The sequence below is a fragment of the Lagopus leucura genome, unplaced genomic scaffold (genome assembly GCF_019238085.1).
Source record: "Lagopus leucura isolate 7727_CA_CO unplaced genomic scaffold, USGS_WTPT01 Super-Scaffold_100159, whole genome shotgun sequence".
In the NCBI taxonomy this organism is placed as follows: domain Eukaryota; kingdom Metazoa; phylum Chordata; class Aves; order Galliformes; family Phasianidae; genus Lagopus; species Lagopus leucura.
In genome coordinates this window covers 23071621-23090919 of record NW_024962335.1, presented here as the reverse complement: position 1 = coordinate 23090919, position 19299 = coordinate 23071621, and the positions used below count along the sequence as shown (strand labels likewise).

Sequence of the window (19299 nt, the reverse complement as noted above, 5' to 3'; positions counted from 1 at the left end):
AGTAGATGTTTTTTACTTCTTTCATTTCCATTTTTGTTTCTGTAAGTATAGCGGGATGAATTGTATGAATTTACATCATGGTTAGCTAAGGTGATGAGCAGCCAGTATGAAAACATGAGTTAGCATATTTGGGGTGCGTGGTATCTCAGATCACCAGCAAAGTATTGTCTCCTCACTGGTACGTTGTTCTCCCATGCGTGAAAGCATTTAGAGTACATTGTGCTGCAACAAATGGAGCACCTGCATGGTTCTTTCTCAGTGTACTTCTGAAGTATTCATCTGTTCTGTCTGGACTGATGGAGCAAGTGTGGAAGGGAGAAAAAGAAGATTCCCTGCTTCTGGAAGATCTTGCTGCTGAATGGGAAAGTTGTATGCTCAGCAGATGTGGGTTTTCTGTCTCAAGATTCTTCCAGCTGTGCTTCTTTGTCTGGGTTGCAAGTACCTTTTGATTGAGGTGAGAAATCGTGTGTGCCTTTGTGTGTATACCAGTACGGAGGGGATGATATTCTGCATCAAGAGTGATTCGATGGTGAAGGCAGGTATATGTATCTGCCATATACTGGCTTTAAGCTTGGCTTAAAATGTGATTTATTGTTGCATTGGTGGCTTGCTTTGGTGGGCCACTTTAATGATAATTAGTATCCTTGTGCTGTAATCTGAAATGGTTGTGCATTTGTATGAGTCGCATTTCAAACTATTAGCTGTCACTCTATAAAATCTGAAGGGCCATTACTTAGGAGTAGTCAGACAGTTCACTTGTGTTGGTCTCCAAATTGAGATAAACCAGCTTGTGTCTGCTGTTGATTCCAGCCTTTGAACTTGTAATGTCCAGAAGTACTGCAGTATTTCTGCACGACTGACAGGTTTCAATTTTATCAAATATTCATAAATAGCCTCTGACATGTTTGGTCAACTGGCCAAAAACTGAAGCTGTTCAACCTATCTTGCACATTCAGTGATGTTTTATCAGTACTGTTCTACACTGGAGATTCTCTTATAACAAAGAAGAATCTTGATTAATTAAAAGGATTTTGACTTGTCAAACTACTACACTGTTGCACTGAATTTTATGGCTGTGGTATGGACAACACTAAAAGATCATAAAATATTCCCATATGTTGAGTTAGAAAGATGTGTAGTTTTGCATTACAGGACAGTATATTGCTAATTATTCACATATTTTTCTACAGTAAAGTAGATGGTATTGTTAAATTATTGATGGTATATGTAAAAATAATAATGTCTATTTTAAAGGCGTATTGATATTAACGTCCATGTTATAAAAAGGTAGTGATCTAGGTACTTCAGCTCGTTTGTTGGACATTTGTATGTGGATCTTAGAACCACTGAGGCATATTATTACCTGTGATTTTTATGGTGAATAACAGAAATCATGATCAAACTTCTGAAAATTTAGCCATGAAAAGGACTATATATATTATAGGAGGTACTTACTGTCTGTCTACAGGATAGCTTTTTAAATGCTTTTCACCACTTTTTTTTCTGTATTAAATAGTTGAATTATTTTTGGCTGTATCAAAGACAACACGTGGCTGAAAATTAGAGGGGAAATGGTGATAAGTACTACACTTCTGTCTTGCAAACAGCTGCACATGCAGTTTCTTTTCAAATATTAACAAAGCTAACTTATACTTTATATGTCATGGGTTTGTTCTTTGGAACTGCAGGAGCGATTGCTTTTGTATTCCTCTGATGCAAGGAAATATTGCATGATCAGTGTTGGTGTTGTAATTCTTTTTAAACAGATACTCTATCCACTTCCTCTCCTTGCAAATAGAATCTAGCCCCTAATGTGTTGGAAGGCATGCTAGAAACTGCCTTATCTTACATTAAAGGAAGCTTTTGCTACAGTATAGTAGGAGGGGAAGAAGGAGAGAAACAGGGTGGTTACCTATTTGCTACCTTCTGGTATAAGGAGAATGCATAGGTTTCACAAGGTTACAGAGGGATTGCAGGGTGCAGAGGGGAAGGTCTGTGTTTACCCTGTAGGTAAGATAGGCTTCTTCCTATCCCTTCTCTCAGCAAATTTGTACCTGAGGTTAAAATTGAAAAATATGGCTGGATCGTTCACGAGAATATGACTGGACAATGTTACACATTTATTCCCAGGCTAACAGGAACTGTATAATAAGGTGGTGGGTGGAAAAAGCTCTTTGTTTATGGTGATTGTGAAAGCTAGCTAACTAGCTACAGCTCCATTATGGCTATTACCACGATGGTGGTTAAGTAGAGTGTACATGGGAGAATTTTGAACTGTTAGTATACATAAATCTTGTTGCTGGACAAAGCTGCAGGTACTAACTTTTGTGGAAGTCAGAATCAGAAGTCTGAATTTAGATGAAGATTTTCTAATCCTGATGTTGGATACAGATAATAACTTGTGGGGGTTAAACTAGTTGATAAAATTACAGGAAATCCACGAGGAAGTAGAGATGTGTTCATACTACCATAACAACTTTGACGGTATATGAGATAAGCCCCATGGTTGTTGAAAACTGAACACGTCTTGCATGTATTTCTGTGCATCACTGCCTGCAGTACTTAGCCCCTGGGATCTAATCGTTATGATATGACAACTGGGAAATTCAATGAGGACAAGTCATTAAGGGGAAAAATGACAAGCCTCTGTTTTAGTGTTTTGAAGAAAAGGATCAGAGGTACCTTTGCCTGCAACCAGGGTTCAAGAACTTGTAATGTACATTCTTAGGTACACCTTTCGATCCTTTTTGATTTTGCTGGAGAATTTGAGGTGTCATTTTTATAGAAGGGGAAATAAAGAAATAAAAACTAAAACTTACAGGTCACAAGGCTGTATATTTAGGTATCTAGCAGGCAGAACTGCTATCAGGTAGAAATGCTGTTTGAGAAGATGCTCATAGTTTGTGTTTGATGTGCATTTACAGTGTCCATATATGGGATTTGGTTTTATGATAAGGAAGAATGCCAAAGAATTGCAGAGCTCATGAAAAAGTAAGTGACGGGTAAACAAGACTTTGTGCTTTTTTTTATGTATGTATTTCTGTACATACATGCACATTATATTACTAGGATGGCTGTACCTTTCTACTTAAAACCTGCTCGTATAGAATTTGTTGCAAGTAAAATTGTCTCACACCTGCATTTTATATATTCAGAAATAATTGCAGGACTTTTTCCATAATTTGCAATGCAGGTTTCTAGCTACATCAAAGTGTAAAAGTTCATCTGAATTGTTTCTTGATAATTCAGAGATCTGTTTTATACAGTTGTATTCGTTGGGAGGCGTTAATGCGTTTCTCAGTTTGGGAAGCTTTCCTTCTTTTATCAATGTAAGTATGGAATATCATGAAGGAATGCTGCAATAATACCGTTTATTGTTTTTATCCTTTTTCTACATCATGGTTGATTTCTTCTTTCTTTCTTTCTTTCTTACCAGTATGTAAAGAATCCACTTTGGTTTAGGATTATAAAGAAAGGCTTTGATTAGCTTTGAATTCATAACTCTTATATACATATTAAGAATATTTTATGTTACACAACCTTAATACTGCAATGAAACAGGAGATCAGAATTACGTACAAAACTGTATTAAGCTTACAATGTAATGGATAGCTTTTTAACTAACAACACAGTGGCTATTTTAGTCACTGTCACTGCTTTTTCTATTTGTCCAGGATTGACAGTTCTCATTCTGTTTTTCCCTCTGCTTGATCTAATGACTGCCTTGTTTGCAATGATTCCTTTCTTAAGACTACTTTCTACAGGTTTTCATGCTTGCTTGGAAGAGGAAGGAGCTGAAATCCTACAGATTTTATCAACGTATATAATCTGCTTTTTTTTTCCTTTTTTTTTTTTTTTTTTTTTTTTTTTTTTTTGAGGCATAATGTGGAGTATATGTAGGAAAGGGACAGTGTAGGAATGGACACTTTAGATGTAGTAGTTGTCTGTGGTACAGAGGGTTGTAGAGGGTTGGGCTTACCATTGTGTCACAGTTCATGTAAGGGATAGGAAGAGGAATGATTTAGAGGTCAGTCCTTGTCATCACAGAAAAGCCATGAGAAACTGATAGAGTCAAGCCAACATCATTAGATACTAACAGGGTGCAATGTGAAAGCATAGTCAGAGCTGTGAATCTTTCCTTTTCATGTCATCTATACCAATCTTAACAGCCTGGTTAGCAAACATGTTTCTGTAGCCGGAAGCATGCTGAAGAAGTGACATCAATTCTGATTGCCCAAGTATCAAGTGCCCATTTTCATGTCCTACAATTCAAGTCCAAACAAGGACTCATCTTGTTGCAAGGATGTGCTCATCATTGCACATCTCAATCCACAGCAAAGTGCGTTGATTCTTCTGCCACTCTGTTTCAGATTGGACTTGTTCCAAATTACTGGATGGGAAGTTAGTCATGTTTCCCATATATCTCTTTTTAAAGAACTGCCTGCTGCTTTACATTTTGCAGTGACAAAACATTGTTAAACACTGACTGTAACAGTGGTGGGGTTTTGTTTGGGTTTTTTTTTGCTTTTGCTCTACGTTCTGCAGCTCTAAACTGACTTGGTTATGACCCAAGGAATAATTGATGGGGATGAATTTCCAGAAATAAGCAGTGAACCCTAGGAAACCCATTTTTTTGACAGCTAATTTTAGTTAACTAGCTCAAGCTTCAGTTGGTGGTGATTAGGTACTCTCAAACTGGTAATTTACCACAATAAAAACTAGTTTGCGGAGAATTCATGCTATTGTAAACCACGTGTAGTGGTTTATAATAGTGGTGTTGCACATAGATTAAAAAAAAAAAACAACCTGTCATTCAGCCAATTGGCTGTGTCTTTTCATTCTCAGCATTCTACAATAATAATAAAACAGCTGGGGCAGGAAATTGGTCATTTGCTGGTAGTTAATGACTGATTTGCTTGTGTTTGCCATCCTTTATCACCAGGAGAACTGAATAACGTTATATGTTCCCTGCTCCTTCTGGGTATGGAAATTGTGACTGAGTTATGGAAATTTTAGGGTATGACCTAGTCTATTCAAGATTGAAGAAAATGTTCCTTGCATCTGGTCAAATTATGCTTTATTATAGATATTTAAATAGAGATTTTTAACTGTATTGTTATGTAATTTGGGAGGTGGGGGAATTAAAATACTTTTTTCAAATTCTTGTAAAGTCGTTGTAGTGAAACTTCTTATATTTTACCTGTTTTTGTCTTGTGTGTTCTCCTCTCACCTCCTGTTTTCAGCCTAACTCAGCAAGAGCAATTGAAAGCACAGCAGGGCACAGGAACAGGAGCGTCCCCTATGGTCACGAATTCTGCTAATAACAAAGAAGTGGATATCTTACGGATGCTTACCAAGGCCAAAGATGAGTACACTAAGGTGAGATTTGCTATCTCTGAGATCTCAGCTTTTGTTTTTTGGTGATACTGCGTTGCTAATTTGCTCAAACTTTACATTTTAAAACTTTTTATTCTGTAAACTAATTTTACTTGAAGTTAAACTAATTTTTTTGACAGAATGCTCTGTTGTTTTGTGGAAGTATGTATGTTTTGTCAGAGTTTTCTAAAGATTGGAAAGAACTGAATTCAGTCAGTAACTCCTGAAAGGAGAACATGAATGAGATTTGATTATTTGATGAATGCTAGGGTGTAAGAACAAGTCTAAATTGGCTTTTGTTTTGACCTTGTGCTTTCAGTGCCTGAAATTTGTGTCCCCTTTTTAGGGTGAAATATTCAAAACTGCTAATAGATTCTGTGATTTGCACAAATGATTTACCTTAGGGAAAGCCTTTAACATTGAACTTACTGCCTTTAGCTGCAGATATTGTCTATCTTAGACGCTACTGGAAGTAAATGAAAAGGTTGAAATCTAGTGTGATCCCATATGCTGCATTGGTCTTCTGAGGCTTCTAAACCACAGAGTAACTAATGGACTAATAATGTTCTCTATTATTGGATAATCAAAAATGTCTTGCTTTAGGGAATAGAGATTTAATAATTTTAACTATTCATATATATGCTGCAAATTGTTTCAGAGCCTGCTATTTCAAGTATTTCATGTGTATTGCCATGCAGTAATAAAGGTCATTACGTAAGTGCTAAGAGTCTAGAAATATGTATGTTTTAAACATAAACGTAACAAAAAAAAAGTTCACTTTCTGAAATATGACATATTGTCCTCAAATAAGAACTATTTGAGTTATGGTAATGTCTGTGCCCTTTTTATGTTGGTATAGTTTATTTTGAAACTAGGATCTCTTTTGTTTGTAATAAGGATTTAATGTACTCATAGTCAACAAACGCTTCCAGCTCCTGCTATCTTTTTCTTTTTTATTATTTTTAAACTGAATTGGCGTCCAGTCTAGGAATAAAAGGGATTTGATTACTTAAATGTTTCATAATATAATTTTACCAAATGCCTTAAAAATGGAAAGCCTGAAAAATATTAGACTGTCATTGGATACTATGAGAAGGATGTAGTACATGTTTTAAAAGTTACCTTTCACTTCTGCATGAACACTCAGCAAATCAAGATCAAGGAAAGGAAATTCTAGATCTGTGTTTTATAGTTTCTTGATTTTATTTATTTTTTTTCTGCAGCTAAGATCTTTACCAGATTTGTGTCTTACTTCATCTTTAATCTTTCTGCTGATAGGGAAATAACATGAAAACTTTTCCACCTGGGACATTTTGAGTACTATTGTCTGACTTCTTATGAACTGTGTGCTTTTTCTTGCTTGGTTGGTAACACAGAATTAGGAAGGGCATGAAAGATAAAGGCAATGACAGCTATTGTTGTATTTTATGTCAATATGTTCCATAGCACTTGTCCTTTTCAGCTCCTTATGACATTTACTTCCCTGTTGACGTATGTCTTAAAGTTTACAATGCTAACATGCTGAGATGAGTTATGAATTATGCTGTTCTTTCTGAATTCCATTTGATTTCAGAAAATAAGGTGCTTTAAATTGTTGTGAGCCTCAAGATAAGAATATCATTTTTTCCAAGCATCTAAGGAATTCTACTTAATTTTTAAATCCTAGGATATTATTTTTAAAATCTGATGAGAAGTGTTTTTAGGAGGCCTGATCATGATGGCTAGGAAGATAAACAGTTGAAGAGCTGCTAGGATACAGAAAAAGTACACCAAAACGTGTTGCTCCTTAACCATTGTGCCTTGCCTTGTACTACAAGGTAGAGTGGTTTTAGCTCTGTGCAACCCTGTTCCTTGATTGCATTCACCCATTTAATTCACTGTCCTTTGATCTGTGAGATGTCAGATGAGGTGCATAAGCTTTGTCTGGTTGATGTGAGCAGAGTAACTGAAGCTTCGTTCTTCATTACTGAGGACACAAACATTTGATAAGAACATCTTGTCTGGTAGTGAGCAGAGGCTTCTTGGTTTTTATTTCTGTTGATTGCTTCTTCACTGTCTTTGAGCAAAATACTCCAGTGATGCTGCCCTGTTTGAACAGAAATAGAGTTTCTAAGTTTTCAGTTGTCCTAATAGTTTTTGGTTTGTTAGCAGTATGAAAGACTTGATAGTAGCTCATCACCTCCCCAGAAGGCCTGTCCTTCCTAGGGACACAGTGCTATACTCAGGCTGGATGATGCAAACTGTATGCTACTAATCTTGAATGGTCTGAGTGGGGTGTGAATGTCTTGCTTAAGGAGGGCTCTGTCTGAATATCCTTTTTGCTGCTTCTCTCTTTAAAGACTGTTCTTGTCCTCCAGCTTTTCTTTTCTGCAGAGCACCTTGCACATTTTCGTGTGTCTGCTCAGTGATATCTTCTTGTGGTTGCTTTACATCAGTTAGACATTTCCAGGGATTCTCCACATTTAAGTTTGTGAAGCTTCAAAGTTCTCTGTTGCTTTCAGTTTCAGTAGCTGTCCTACATAGCTCTACTAAATCCCATCAAATCTTGGCTGAGAGTTTTTTCCCGATATCAAGCCTTCTTGCATCTTGTTTTTGTACTTGAGAGGTCTTTGCAGCTTGTTTCTCAGTCAGATTTCAGCTACAGACCATGAGCTGATGATGTGACATGGCGTTTGCTTCTGGACAGCTGCACTGCTTATGGTACCATGCTTGAACATTCCCTGATTTCTTCTGGCAATGTCCTATTCAGCTTGTGCCTCATATTGCACAGGTAGACTATGAAATCTTTTAGCAGAGAGCAGTTGTTTCATGTAGTCAGAGACGTTTAAGACAAACTTGCCTAAAACACCCTCAGTGAATATCTTTATTCTTTTTGATCAGTGTTTTCCTTTTTTTCTAATGCTGCTTGGTCTTCAGCTTGATCTTAGAACTTTTTAATTGCGTACACATTTCTTGTAGGGGCATAGCTTTGAACAAGACACATGATTACAGGACTGACCTCTGAAGCAAGATGTGGTAATCACAAAGTACTGTAGCACATCATTACTCTGCTGGTTCTAACACTAAAGAGTATGTTGACATTTCTATGAAAGCTGCTTTTTGCTGTTTGATGATGATGGGAGATTGTATCTTTTTTACCTGTCCACCCAGCAGGGGCTTAAGTGTCAGGATGGTGTTCCTAATTTACTCATCAGCTAGGCCATGCTGCCAGTGTGCCAAAGTGACCTTATATTCTGAGCTTCAGTAGTAGAAATCAGCACAAGGCTTTTCTTCGTCAGTATATACTCCTGTATTGGATACCAGCCTGCTAGCCATGTTATCAAATCATGAAAATTATACCAAGTCAAAAGTAAAAGTCATCCACAGTAGACCTCTGTATATGCTGCTATAGTTTGTGTTTTCATTTTGCTGATGAATAGCATCTAAAAAAATGCTTTTACACTGGTAAGAGCACTCCTACTTCTCATTTGTAAGCACTTAGTTTTGATACTATGTAGGCTATGGCAGTGGTATCTAAGGTACTCACTATTTCCGAAGAATTCAGCTTATTAAAATACCCTGGAGAAATAAGGGCCTACTGCATTTATTGAAAGTCTGCAGAACTCATTATGAAATATACAAGACTATGTCATACGTCATGTTGAAGAAGTTTATGTAGGTGCTTATGTGTTTTCCCCTAAAAACCTGTGCTGAAAAATAGCAGTGAGGAGGCATGTTGAAGAAAAGGCAGCATACTGTAGAAAAAGAGCAATCTGGGAGAGAAGAGATATTTAATCTTACTGAAGTGTGTGTTTGTTCTGTATAACATCATAATGGGTTAGGATATGTCCAAACAAAAAAAAAATAAAAAGGGAATGATATCCACCTGTTTTAGTGTAGGTCAAATAGTGGCTACAGGAATCAGTTACTTGAACTATCAAAATGTTTTAATCTGCTAATTAGTAGGTAGGATATTTAATTGTCATTAAGTGAACAAGTGACAACAAAAGTCACTGGTCAGAAATTGACTGAGAACGTGAAGTTACAAAGTGATTTAAGAATAATTCAGTCATGTGTCTTCATGTGCTTAAAAATGATTCCTCAAATGCAAGGATAACAATGTGTCAGCTGAAAAGAATCTATGAAAATAATTTCTTTGAGTAGTGCAGACTAACCTCCCTTGGAGTTCCTGTGCTTATTGCTTATTGAGTGGTATCTCAAAGTTCTGTCCAGCCTCATTTGCTTTAAGCACGTTGCCTAGAGGCATGTTAATTCATGGTTTGAATATTTCCATGCACTTCAGGCAGTCCATTTGGTATTTGAACAGCCTTATAGTAAAGTTTTTTACTTCATTTAAACATAATTTTGTGTATTCCATATTTTACCTGTTGACTTTTGAACTTGACGTGAGCTAGCAGCGTGCATTTACAGCCTGGAGGGCCAGTGGTATCCTGGGTTCTATCAGAAGAGAGATGGCCAGAACGGTGATGGAGGTGATTGTCCTTCTCTGTTCCGCTCTCATGAAGCCCCAGCTGGAGTACTGCATCCAACTCTGGGGCTCCCAGCATAGGAAAGATGTGGAGCTTTTGGAGAAGGTCCAGAGGGGGGCCACAAAGGTGATCCAAGAGCTGGAGCACCTCTCTTATGAGGATAGGCTGAAGGAACTGGGCTTGTTCAGCCTGGAAAAGAGAAGGCTGCAGGGAGACCTCATTATGGCCTTTCAATATTTAGAGGGAGTTTATAAACAGGAGGGAAATCAAATCTTACACAATCTAATAGTGAAGGGACATGGGGGAATGGTTTTAAACTGAAGGAGGGGAGATTTAGATTAGATGATGGGGAAGATTTTTTTACAGAGAGAGTGAGATGCTGGAACAGTTTGCCCGGATAGGCTGTGGATCCCCCATCCCTCCAAGTGTTTAAGGCCAGGTTGGATGGGGCCCTGGGCAATCTGATCTGGTGCTTGATCTGGCGGTTGGCAACCCTGCCTGTAGCAAGGGAGCTGGAACTTCATAATCCTTGGGATCTCTTTCACTCCAAGCCATTCTATGATTATGTCTACCAGGAGCCTTGGATCAATTTTGCAAAACTACTTTCTGGTCATTTGGTCCCAGCCCGTATTGGTGCATAGGGTTATTCATCTTCAGTTTTCTTCTGTTGAACTTCATGATGTACCTCTGAATGGCACCACAACCACCGGGTCTACTGACCACACAGTCTCATTTTACATCCTCTGCTTGCCTGCTCTGTTCCATCAGTTAGGTTATTACTTATGTTACACAGTATTGACCCAAATATCAAGCCCTGGGGAATAGTACTAGCAGCTGGTCCCCAGTGGGACTTGATACCAGCAATATTTTGAGTCCAGTATACCAGACAGTTTTCAGTCCTAACTGTCTGCTTACCTAGCCTGCATTTTAATCTTCAGTTTGCATCATTTTTGCATCAGTTTGTCTTTGAGGATGTTAAGTGTCAAAGGCTTTGCTAAAATCAAGCTAAACAATATACACTGCTCTGCCATTACCCACTGAGTCACTCATCTCCCTGAAGAAGGCTATTAGGTTGATCAAGTAAATCCATTCTGGCTACTTCTGCTCATGCTATTTTCCTTAACATGTTTAGAAGTGGCTTCCAGGAAGATTTCTTCCATCACCATCCCAGAGACTGAGGTGAGGCAAACTGGCCTGAAGTTCTGCAAATACTCCTTCTTGCCCTTCCTTGAAGATAGGAGTACTTGTTTTCTTCTAGTCCTAAATTGAAGGTACCTTTAAAAAAAAATATATATATATATATATATATATATCTTCACAGTTTCTTGGTTTCAGTCATATCTAGAGACAGTGACTTCTGAAGTACTATTTTCTATTACACTGACAATAGCATTCCTTGTACATTCAGTACTTTTTAATTTTGGTGACTAGATTCTTGTTTTGGATACAGTGTAAATAGAACTGTGTTACTCACTTTTTCCTATTCCGTATTTTCTTTCTCTTTCATGCAGTGTTTTCTGCACATTTTCTGAATTAAACGATGGCCTCTCTTGTCTCTGACTACTTTTAGTTGTCTGTCTCTGCCTGCTCATTTATAAATACAGTTATTAATTCCATCATATATAATAGGTAAACATGCTAATCTACAACTTGATTAAATCTTTAATTATTTTTCTGTGTGAGTGTACGAGTTCCCACATTGTGGAATGTTTATGTAATAGAATTTGATTTTAAAATTTCAGCATTTAGCAAAAAGCATTTTAAATACTCTGTGTGTGTACATAAATCCCTGTATCTAAACTACTTGAGACTATTAAAGGTCTTGCTGACTCCCAGTACAGGAAAAACATGTCAGATTGATTTTGTGTTAAGTGCAGGACAAGCCAAAGATGAGAACTGAGTTTCAAGCTAAGGGGAAACCTTGTGCTCAAAAAAACCTCGGAGTTAAGTGTTTATTTTTACATATGTCTTTTGATTTTAGAAAATCAGGTTGTAGTTCTTTCAACAGCATAACACCTCATGGTGCTAGGGCTGTCATTTTTGCTAACTGAATACCCAGCTAGGTCTGGATTTTACTGTGGTAGCGAACTAAGAGGAAAAGTACAATAACAGTTACTAAAAAATACTGATTTTTCTCTTTCAGTGTAAGACCTGTTCTGAGCCAAAACAAATAACTAGTTCCTCTGCAATCTGTAACAACCCCAACCTAATCAAACCAATTCCAGTGAAGCCTAGTGAAAATCAACATCAACGAATATCTCAGCAAAGCAAGGTAAAGTGTTTTGTGTGTGTTCTGACTAGTGTTATAACCAAGTAGCCAACCAAGAGTACTTAATTAGATCAGATCAATGCAAGAATCTGCGGTAAAACCACAGTAAGGATTATGTTTTAAATGCAAAACTAATCTATATATAAAAAAGTCTGCTTCCATCCCACCAATCTGAGTACTGAGACGTAGCATCCTGATGCAGCAGTTAAAAATAAATAAAAAAATTAAAAACCACCTTGTTTTTCAATGTTGAGATGCTGCTTTGATCCCAAGCTGGTGTAGTTAATTGATGAACCACATTTTTTGTGTTTGTTGTCTTCAAGGGAATTTTAGGTAATCTAAAAGTCTTTTGCTTTTACAAAAGCATCTTCAAACTATACCATATTGCAAAAGCTGAATTCAGTCAACTGTGACAAGGAGATGTACCAGAAGTGACCTTGCTCTGCACAGGGGGAGGTTTTTGTTCTGTATTAATGTTGTACGGATGGCTGGAAGGGTAGGTGCTCTTTTATGGTATTTAAAGTGAAACCACTGCTATCTTTCAGATTCACTGGTTTTCTCCCACATTAGCAGCTTGACAACTGTTCTCTTGCCCTTCTGATGTGACTGAACTATTAGAAATTCTCTAGGGAGAAAAGAGCATAGCAGTTCTCTTGGCTTTTTCTTGAATACTGCTGGCTAAATATTGTCACCACTTAATGTTATTTATCATGTGTGACATAACTACACTTAAGATTTTTTTCTTTGTCCCTTTGCAGAATGCGGATCCTGAACCACAGCACTTGTCTTTGACAGCCCTGTTTGGAAAACAAGAGAAAACAGATGTCACAGAACCACTTAATAAACAGCATCAAGAGAACCTTCCTGTTAGGCAGGGTGTGGTACGTTCTCTGTCCTATGAAGAACCTAGCAGGCATTCTCCCTGTGCAGAGAAACAGCTTTGCCCTGCTATTCAAAAGCTGATGGTGCGTGGGACAGACCTTCGCCCGCTTGCTGAGTTTCCTGAGAACCGACTCTGTGAAAATGGCAATATCCACCCTGTGGGTGAGACTTTCACAGGACTCTTCCAGCCTGTGACTTCTCGTGGCATTGCAACATCTCACGTAGTTCAGGATGCTGCTGGTACTCAGAGCTTGTTACAGAAATTGCAGAGTCAGTCAGGGTCGATGACTAAAATGGATCCCAGTGCGACAGGATCTGTGAACTCAACGGCTTCTGTGTTCAGCAGGACTCCTGCTGCTGTTGGAGCACCAGCAGCACAGATGAATAATGTGACCCAGCCACCTTTGGTATATTTCAATGGTTCCCTGCCAGGTCAGACTTTAGAGTCTCAGACGCTTGGTAAAGAACAGTCCAAACTTCCTAGACAGCCAGTTTCTCTCTCTGGCAATCAGACAGCCAATTCTGGGGTGATATCACCTCAGGAGTTATTGAAGAAGCTCCAGATAGTGCAACAAGAACAGTTGCATGTATCCAGCAGACCAACCTTGGCAGCTAAGTTTCCTGTTGTTACTCAGAACACCAACACCTTGAAACCACTGGATTCCTGGATAGAAAAGGCACCGGGTACGGAAAAGCAGAGCTCTCTCTTTCAGGTAAATAAACAATTTCAGAAGCAGTTTTCTAAGTTTTTAAGGGCCATTCTCTGTTTCTTTTTGGCCAGTATATTCTTCTTTCTGCCTTACTATGTGTTGCTGTCTTGCACACGTGACTCATTTTGCAGGTGATAATTTATCAACAGCATAAGGAAGTTCTAATTTACTGAGCAGTGATATTCTAAATACCAAAGGAGATGTCTCTTGTACATCAGTAATGACAAGGGGTAGTATTTATGTAGCTTTTCTTTGTTTTTCAGACATGTTTAGAAATGGCATGTAGGTTTCAGTGGCCATTCTTTGTAATGTTTTGAGTATAATAGTATTTCTTCCTCACAAAATTAGTCAGAACTTTTTCTGTGCAGGTAAGTGTTCCTTTTTGTGCCAGTTGCTAAAAGTGCTAAAGATGCTGACAGGATGCTTGCTTTCTAACAACAGGCTTTCAAATTATTTTTACATTGCCGAATTCATTGTCTTGGACCATAACCGCTACTCCAAACTGTACAGCAGTTTTGGTTTTTTATTCAATAAATATTGTTTTGAAAATTTGCCCTGTGCATGAAAGTCTTAAAAAGAGGGGAAAATAAAATTTAAAAAAAAAAAAAAAAAAAAAGCAAATCTCCAAAATACTGAGTTCTTTTGATTGTGCCCCTGATATTGGGGCCAGAAAATTCAGGAGACATCAAGAGATGACGCGTCTCTACTTAGTACATTTTTCTGTCCTTTAGGAGAACCTCAAACGTGATTACTAAGTGTCTAATCCTAGACAACTGCTCACTGCTAACAGTGTCATTCTTTGTAGGAACTTCCACATTTGAATGTCTTCATGTGTGCTCTGCTTGAGGATGAGCATTAAAGTCCCTTTTACGTCCTCTATAGGAGGTACAGAATCCATAAGCCTTATATTGTGTTGGAGTCTACAAGTTACTTACCCAAATTATAAATCATTATTTTTTCTGCTGCTTATCTACTGCAACTTCTTAAATAGCTGAATGAAACACTATTGCTCCAAATATCCTCCTTATTGCTAGAAAGCTATTTTTCACCTGAGGAGCCTGAAATAGCCATTTACAATTAAGGGCCACGTGGGCTACATGTGTCATAAGCACTGACAGATCATGATTTCTAATTCCATGAGAGAGGTCAGAGGAAGATGAATTTGATAGAACGAATAGCCACCATTATTTTAATTCTTTCAATTAAACTAGCATGATTTTGAGTCTGTGTGAAGGAGCGTTTGGTGGATTAGTCACTGAAATTTTTCAGGATCAGTTGCTTACAGATGGCAATCTGACTTTCCAGTGAAATGCTAATGAGTAGAAAGAGGATCTAGAGTCACAGTAATTTACTGTTTTTGCTGGGAATGGAACTTGCCTGCTACAAATGAAAGAAATTGTCCAATTCACTGGGAAATGCGCGTATAGAATGGAGACTTAAGACATTCTTACTTGGAAGATAAAACTGAAATGAGGCAAGTACCAGGCTATGCATAATAAGCTAGTATGTGCAGTAGAGAGTGGGGAAAAAACCTTGATGTGTTTTCAAATGAAAAATCCGTATTGATGCTGATGAGGCTAATGACTTTGTGTATATTTGAGAAAAAAACTGATGTCAGCATTAGTTTCAGTATGAAAAAGGAGCTGAGGATCTCACTAATAATGCAGTTACAATAATTTTACAGCTTTAGTATAAACAGAGCAATAGCTTGAGAGAACGGACTATTTTTAGTGGAAGTCACATCCACTAGAATTATTGCTGCAAGTTTGCTTTAAAAGGGAGGAACAAAAACAGAAACACACACACACACAAAAAAAACCTGAAGAGACTCTAAATCCCACTTTGCATGGCTGTGAGCAGTCCAAAAAGATTGAAGTTGCCTAGGAGTGGCTATGCTGACACAGCTACAGCTGCTATCGAAACAGCATTAGATCAGTTTCTGACACATTTTTGTATAAATAGAATAAAAATAATAATAATCAAACTTAATAAACAGACTAAAAATGATGAAAGTATGACTAATAATTGTTTGGGACACCTAAATCTCTGCAATATGGAAGGAATGGCCTCTCTGACATGCAGCGGATTCCGCCTTCCCCCCCCCGCCCCCCCCCCCCCCCCCCCCCCCAAAAAAGGAAAAAAAGGATAGGAATTAAGGAATAAGTCTTTATTCCCGTAGATTACCATGAATTTGCCATATGAAGAGATTCTTGAAGATAACAATTCAAAACAACTTCTAAAACCAACGTTAATGTTTTTATAATCGCATCCATACCATAGACAAAAGCTTTTAAGCGCTGCCACGCCTGCAGACAGACATCTGAGTGAAATTGAGTTGGCATCAATATATCTGCACATGCTCATGCAAAATTGATCAAAGTAGATTCTGCTGACAAATACGGCAAAAGGTTTGTTCTCTGTGATTACTTATCTTTTGGTATTGCATCTTTTACTGTAATCCAGCACACGAAAAAAGTGAATGCTAAAACGCTTGACAGGAATAGAAGGGTATCTGGACAGTGTCTTTGTTGTTTGGAAAAATCACATTACAGGAACATCCCAGATCTATCAGCAGTGCTGAGAAAATTAAAGCAATAGTCTTTTCCACAATTGACACATTACAAGTCCAATTTTAAATTGGCTTCTGCATCTCCATATGGTGTAAGAACTGCGCTCTCCCACGTGGAGAGGAAAAGACCAGTTACAAAAGAATGAAAAATAAAACTAAACATGAAAAGCTAAGGAATAATGCTTGGAAGCATTCGTCTGATGCTAGCCCTACTCTGAGAAGTATTCCTTATGCAGACAGTGAGTAACACGTGCTTTGGATGCAATGAGAATGCATTAATCTGCAATGGGCTTTTAAACATGTGCTTAGTATTAGGCATGAGTTATGCCAGTTATAGATTCATGCATGCTGAAGTGTTTATGTTAATCAGAATTGTGATTTTGAGAATGCTTACAATAACCTTGACACAAGTTGATCTTTTCTTCAGAAGTCCACTTATATTGCATACCACTCACTTGATTTCTTAGAGCATTTTCCATCAAAAATGTCATAAACCTACTGTGTTACATGTTCTGAATGTGTGTACAGTACATAGTAGCTAGTGGTGTGATGCCTGCATCAAAGATACCTGTTACCATAACTGCAGTTTCAGCATGAGATTATAAGCATGCCAAGGAAGAATGCAATAGATATGTTAAACTTGTCATGAAATGTAATCTCAGATTCGACAGTTATGCATCAATTAAAATTTTCTGGATGATACCCAAGAGACAAAACAATGTTACGATTAGCATTATAATTGGCTGTATTGTAACAGCAATTGTTTTTAAAATTCTGGAGCCCTTCCTAGATGAAGTGTTCTCAGCTCTAAATAGTGCCCCTACAAACAGCCCATGGCATCCCCTGTGTGCTGATGTTCCACAGGAGTGCTTGATGCAAGTGGAATTTTGCACACGCAGAAAGAGGAAGCAGGGCCTGGTCCCAGTCTCCCATTACCGGAGCGCCATGTGTTTCTTAGTGCGTGGTGTTATGTGAATTTGCCAGCTGTAACGTCTAGCTGCTAGCAGCCATACACAACATCAAACATATCTTAGTGAGCATTTGTGCTTCAGAGGAGGAATAGTACGTGCTGCAGTGACTATCTTGCACATTTTTTCATTGTTCTTACTTTATTGCTGCACAACTGACAGTAGATTCCCACTCTGTTATTAGTGACTCAGAGATGTAAGTGTTGACCTGAAAAAGCTGGAGCTAATTCAGGGAAGGCTGGATGCACAAGCTGCTCTTGTTAGATTCTGTGAGAAAGAAGGGGATCTGTAGTGTTTTGGAAAGGCTGTTACGCCTTGTACAAAATTACTCAAGGCTAAAAGACTGATTTGAAGGTTGTATGTCTGTACAGAGTGTTTCCAGTGCTCTTGGCAAAAGCTTTGCTCTGTAGGAATCACACTAGCAATGCCAGTCCAGTGCCCTACATTTGCTGATGGGCATCAGTTGTCAGGTGGCTGGAGGTGATCTGAATTGAATTTAAACTGAAAATTTGCCCTTATGTTTTAAAACATATTTTTTTTTTACACATAAGTTTCTTAAATGGCAGAAGCTTTGAGCATGATCTCTTAGCAAAAGAAAATACATTTTAATGTTTGCACACAAAAGCACTTAGTATGGGCTGAGAATAAAAGATGCGTGTATTCTTCTGAGGCAAGTGCTTGAAGTACTGCAGTAAGCTGTAGATATTAGCTCTGTAGCCAGTAGATGGCAGCATTGCTTATTCCATATACCATCCATATGATTGGAAAACTCTTCCAAAAAGCTGTTTCTATCCAGAACAAAATAAACAATTTTTGATATGTCTGTTAAAACAAAACACATGTATGTTGGACAGTAGTAACTATCTGTTACATAATTTGTGTCAAATTTTGTTTGTTTGTCTCAGACTCTAAAGAGAAGTAAGTGTCTTTTGATTTCAAAGGACTCATCGTTTAGATCCTTGACATCATCAGTCTTAGGTTTCCCTGTCTTAGTGAGACTATTTACCTCCTCCAGCTGCTCCCCACCACTCTTTTGCTGGAGGCTCCTACCCTGCAGAGCATATGCATTCTTTAAATCACATTAGGAAAAATCATCTGATTTCAGGTAAGCCACCAGTTTTACTTGGGATAAATTAAAGAGAAGTTATTCAAGCTGCATGGATGAATAGGTCAGAGATGCTGTCATGAGTGTCCGGAGGCAGCCGATCTTCTACAGGCACATCTGCAGGCGATGTGTGTGCACATGCTGAAGGTCTCAATCTACATCAGTATGGCCCCGTGGACTTCTGATGGTTTTCCTCTAAAATGAGCATTGGTTTTTAAGCGTAGGTGCACAAACGTCCGTGCCACTTTACTTCCTGAAGCAAACCTGCATTAAGCTAGAAATACTGTTAATTCATTCAGGAGCTTGTAAGATAGACTTGATTATTTACTTTGTCATCTCACAGGGGAGGAAAAAAAGGTAGCAGGTAGAGAGTTGAATTTTTAAGTAATATTCTGTATTTGAGAAACAGAGGAACAATGTTTACCTAGAAAGTGTACTGGGAGATTTTTGCCTGAGACGCATATTGCATGCTTTCTAATGTGTGTAGGTCTGTCCTGGCCCCTAGTCTTTCTGCTTCCTTCAATTTAGCACCAGCAAGCATGAAATCTCAGTCTTCATTATTCTATTCTTTTTGTACTGTTGCCTAATATTGCTCAGAAATGTCTTGTGTAGAGCAATTGTGGCTAGGGCTAAGAGAACCAGTGAAAGAAAGAATGCTTTTTAATGTTCACGTGCATTGTCTTGCACACCTAGGAGATCAACTTCAGATCTATTTTCTTAGTCTTAATTTCTCTTCAAAATTGAAATGTAGCTCAGGACACAGAGCGGAGTGATGCTGTAGCCTTTCACCTTCGTGGAATAGCAATAAATCATGTTCCAGCTCCAAGCATGGAGGGCTAAAACTAATTTCTTTGTGCATTCTGTTCCTTGAAAAAAAAGATTGGATGCTTGAATGCTGAGGAGACAGCTGATAAGGATTTATTACTAGAATTACCAGCAGAAAGTTTCAAT

At 38.1% G+C, this 19299-nt stretch overlaps 1 protein-coding gene across 1 annotated transcript in view; it reads left to right on the top strand.

Annotated features, from left to right (window-relative positions):
* The window catches only part of DCP1B (decapping mRNA 1B), a 42051-nt gene that overhangs the window by 18577 nt on the left and 4175 nt on the right, over positions 1 to 19299 (top strand). The window contains exons 4-7 of the mRNA XM_042889414.1: positions 2925 to 2991; positions 5244 to 5379; positions 11989 to 12117; positions 12873 to 13709. Of these exons, the coding sequence (XP_042745348.1) occupies positions 2925 to 2991; positions 5244 to 5379; positions 11989 to 12117; positions 12873 to 13709 (1169 nt within the window). The remainder of the gene's footprint in view (positions 1 to 2924; positions 2992 to 5243; positions 5380 to 11988; positions 12118 to 12872; positions 13710 to 19299) is intronic.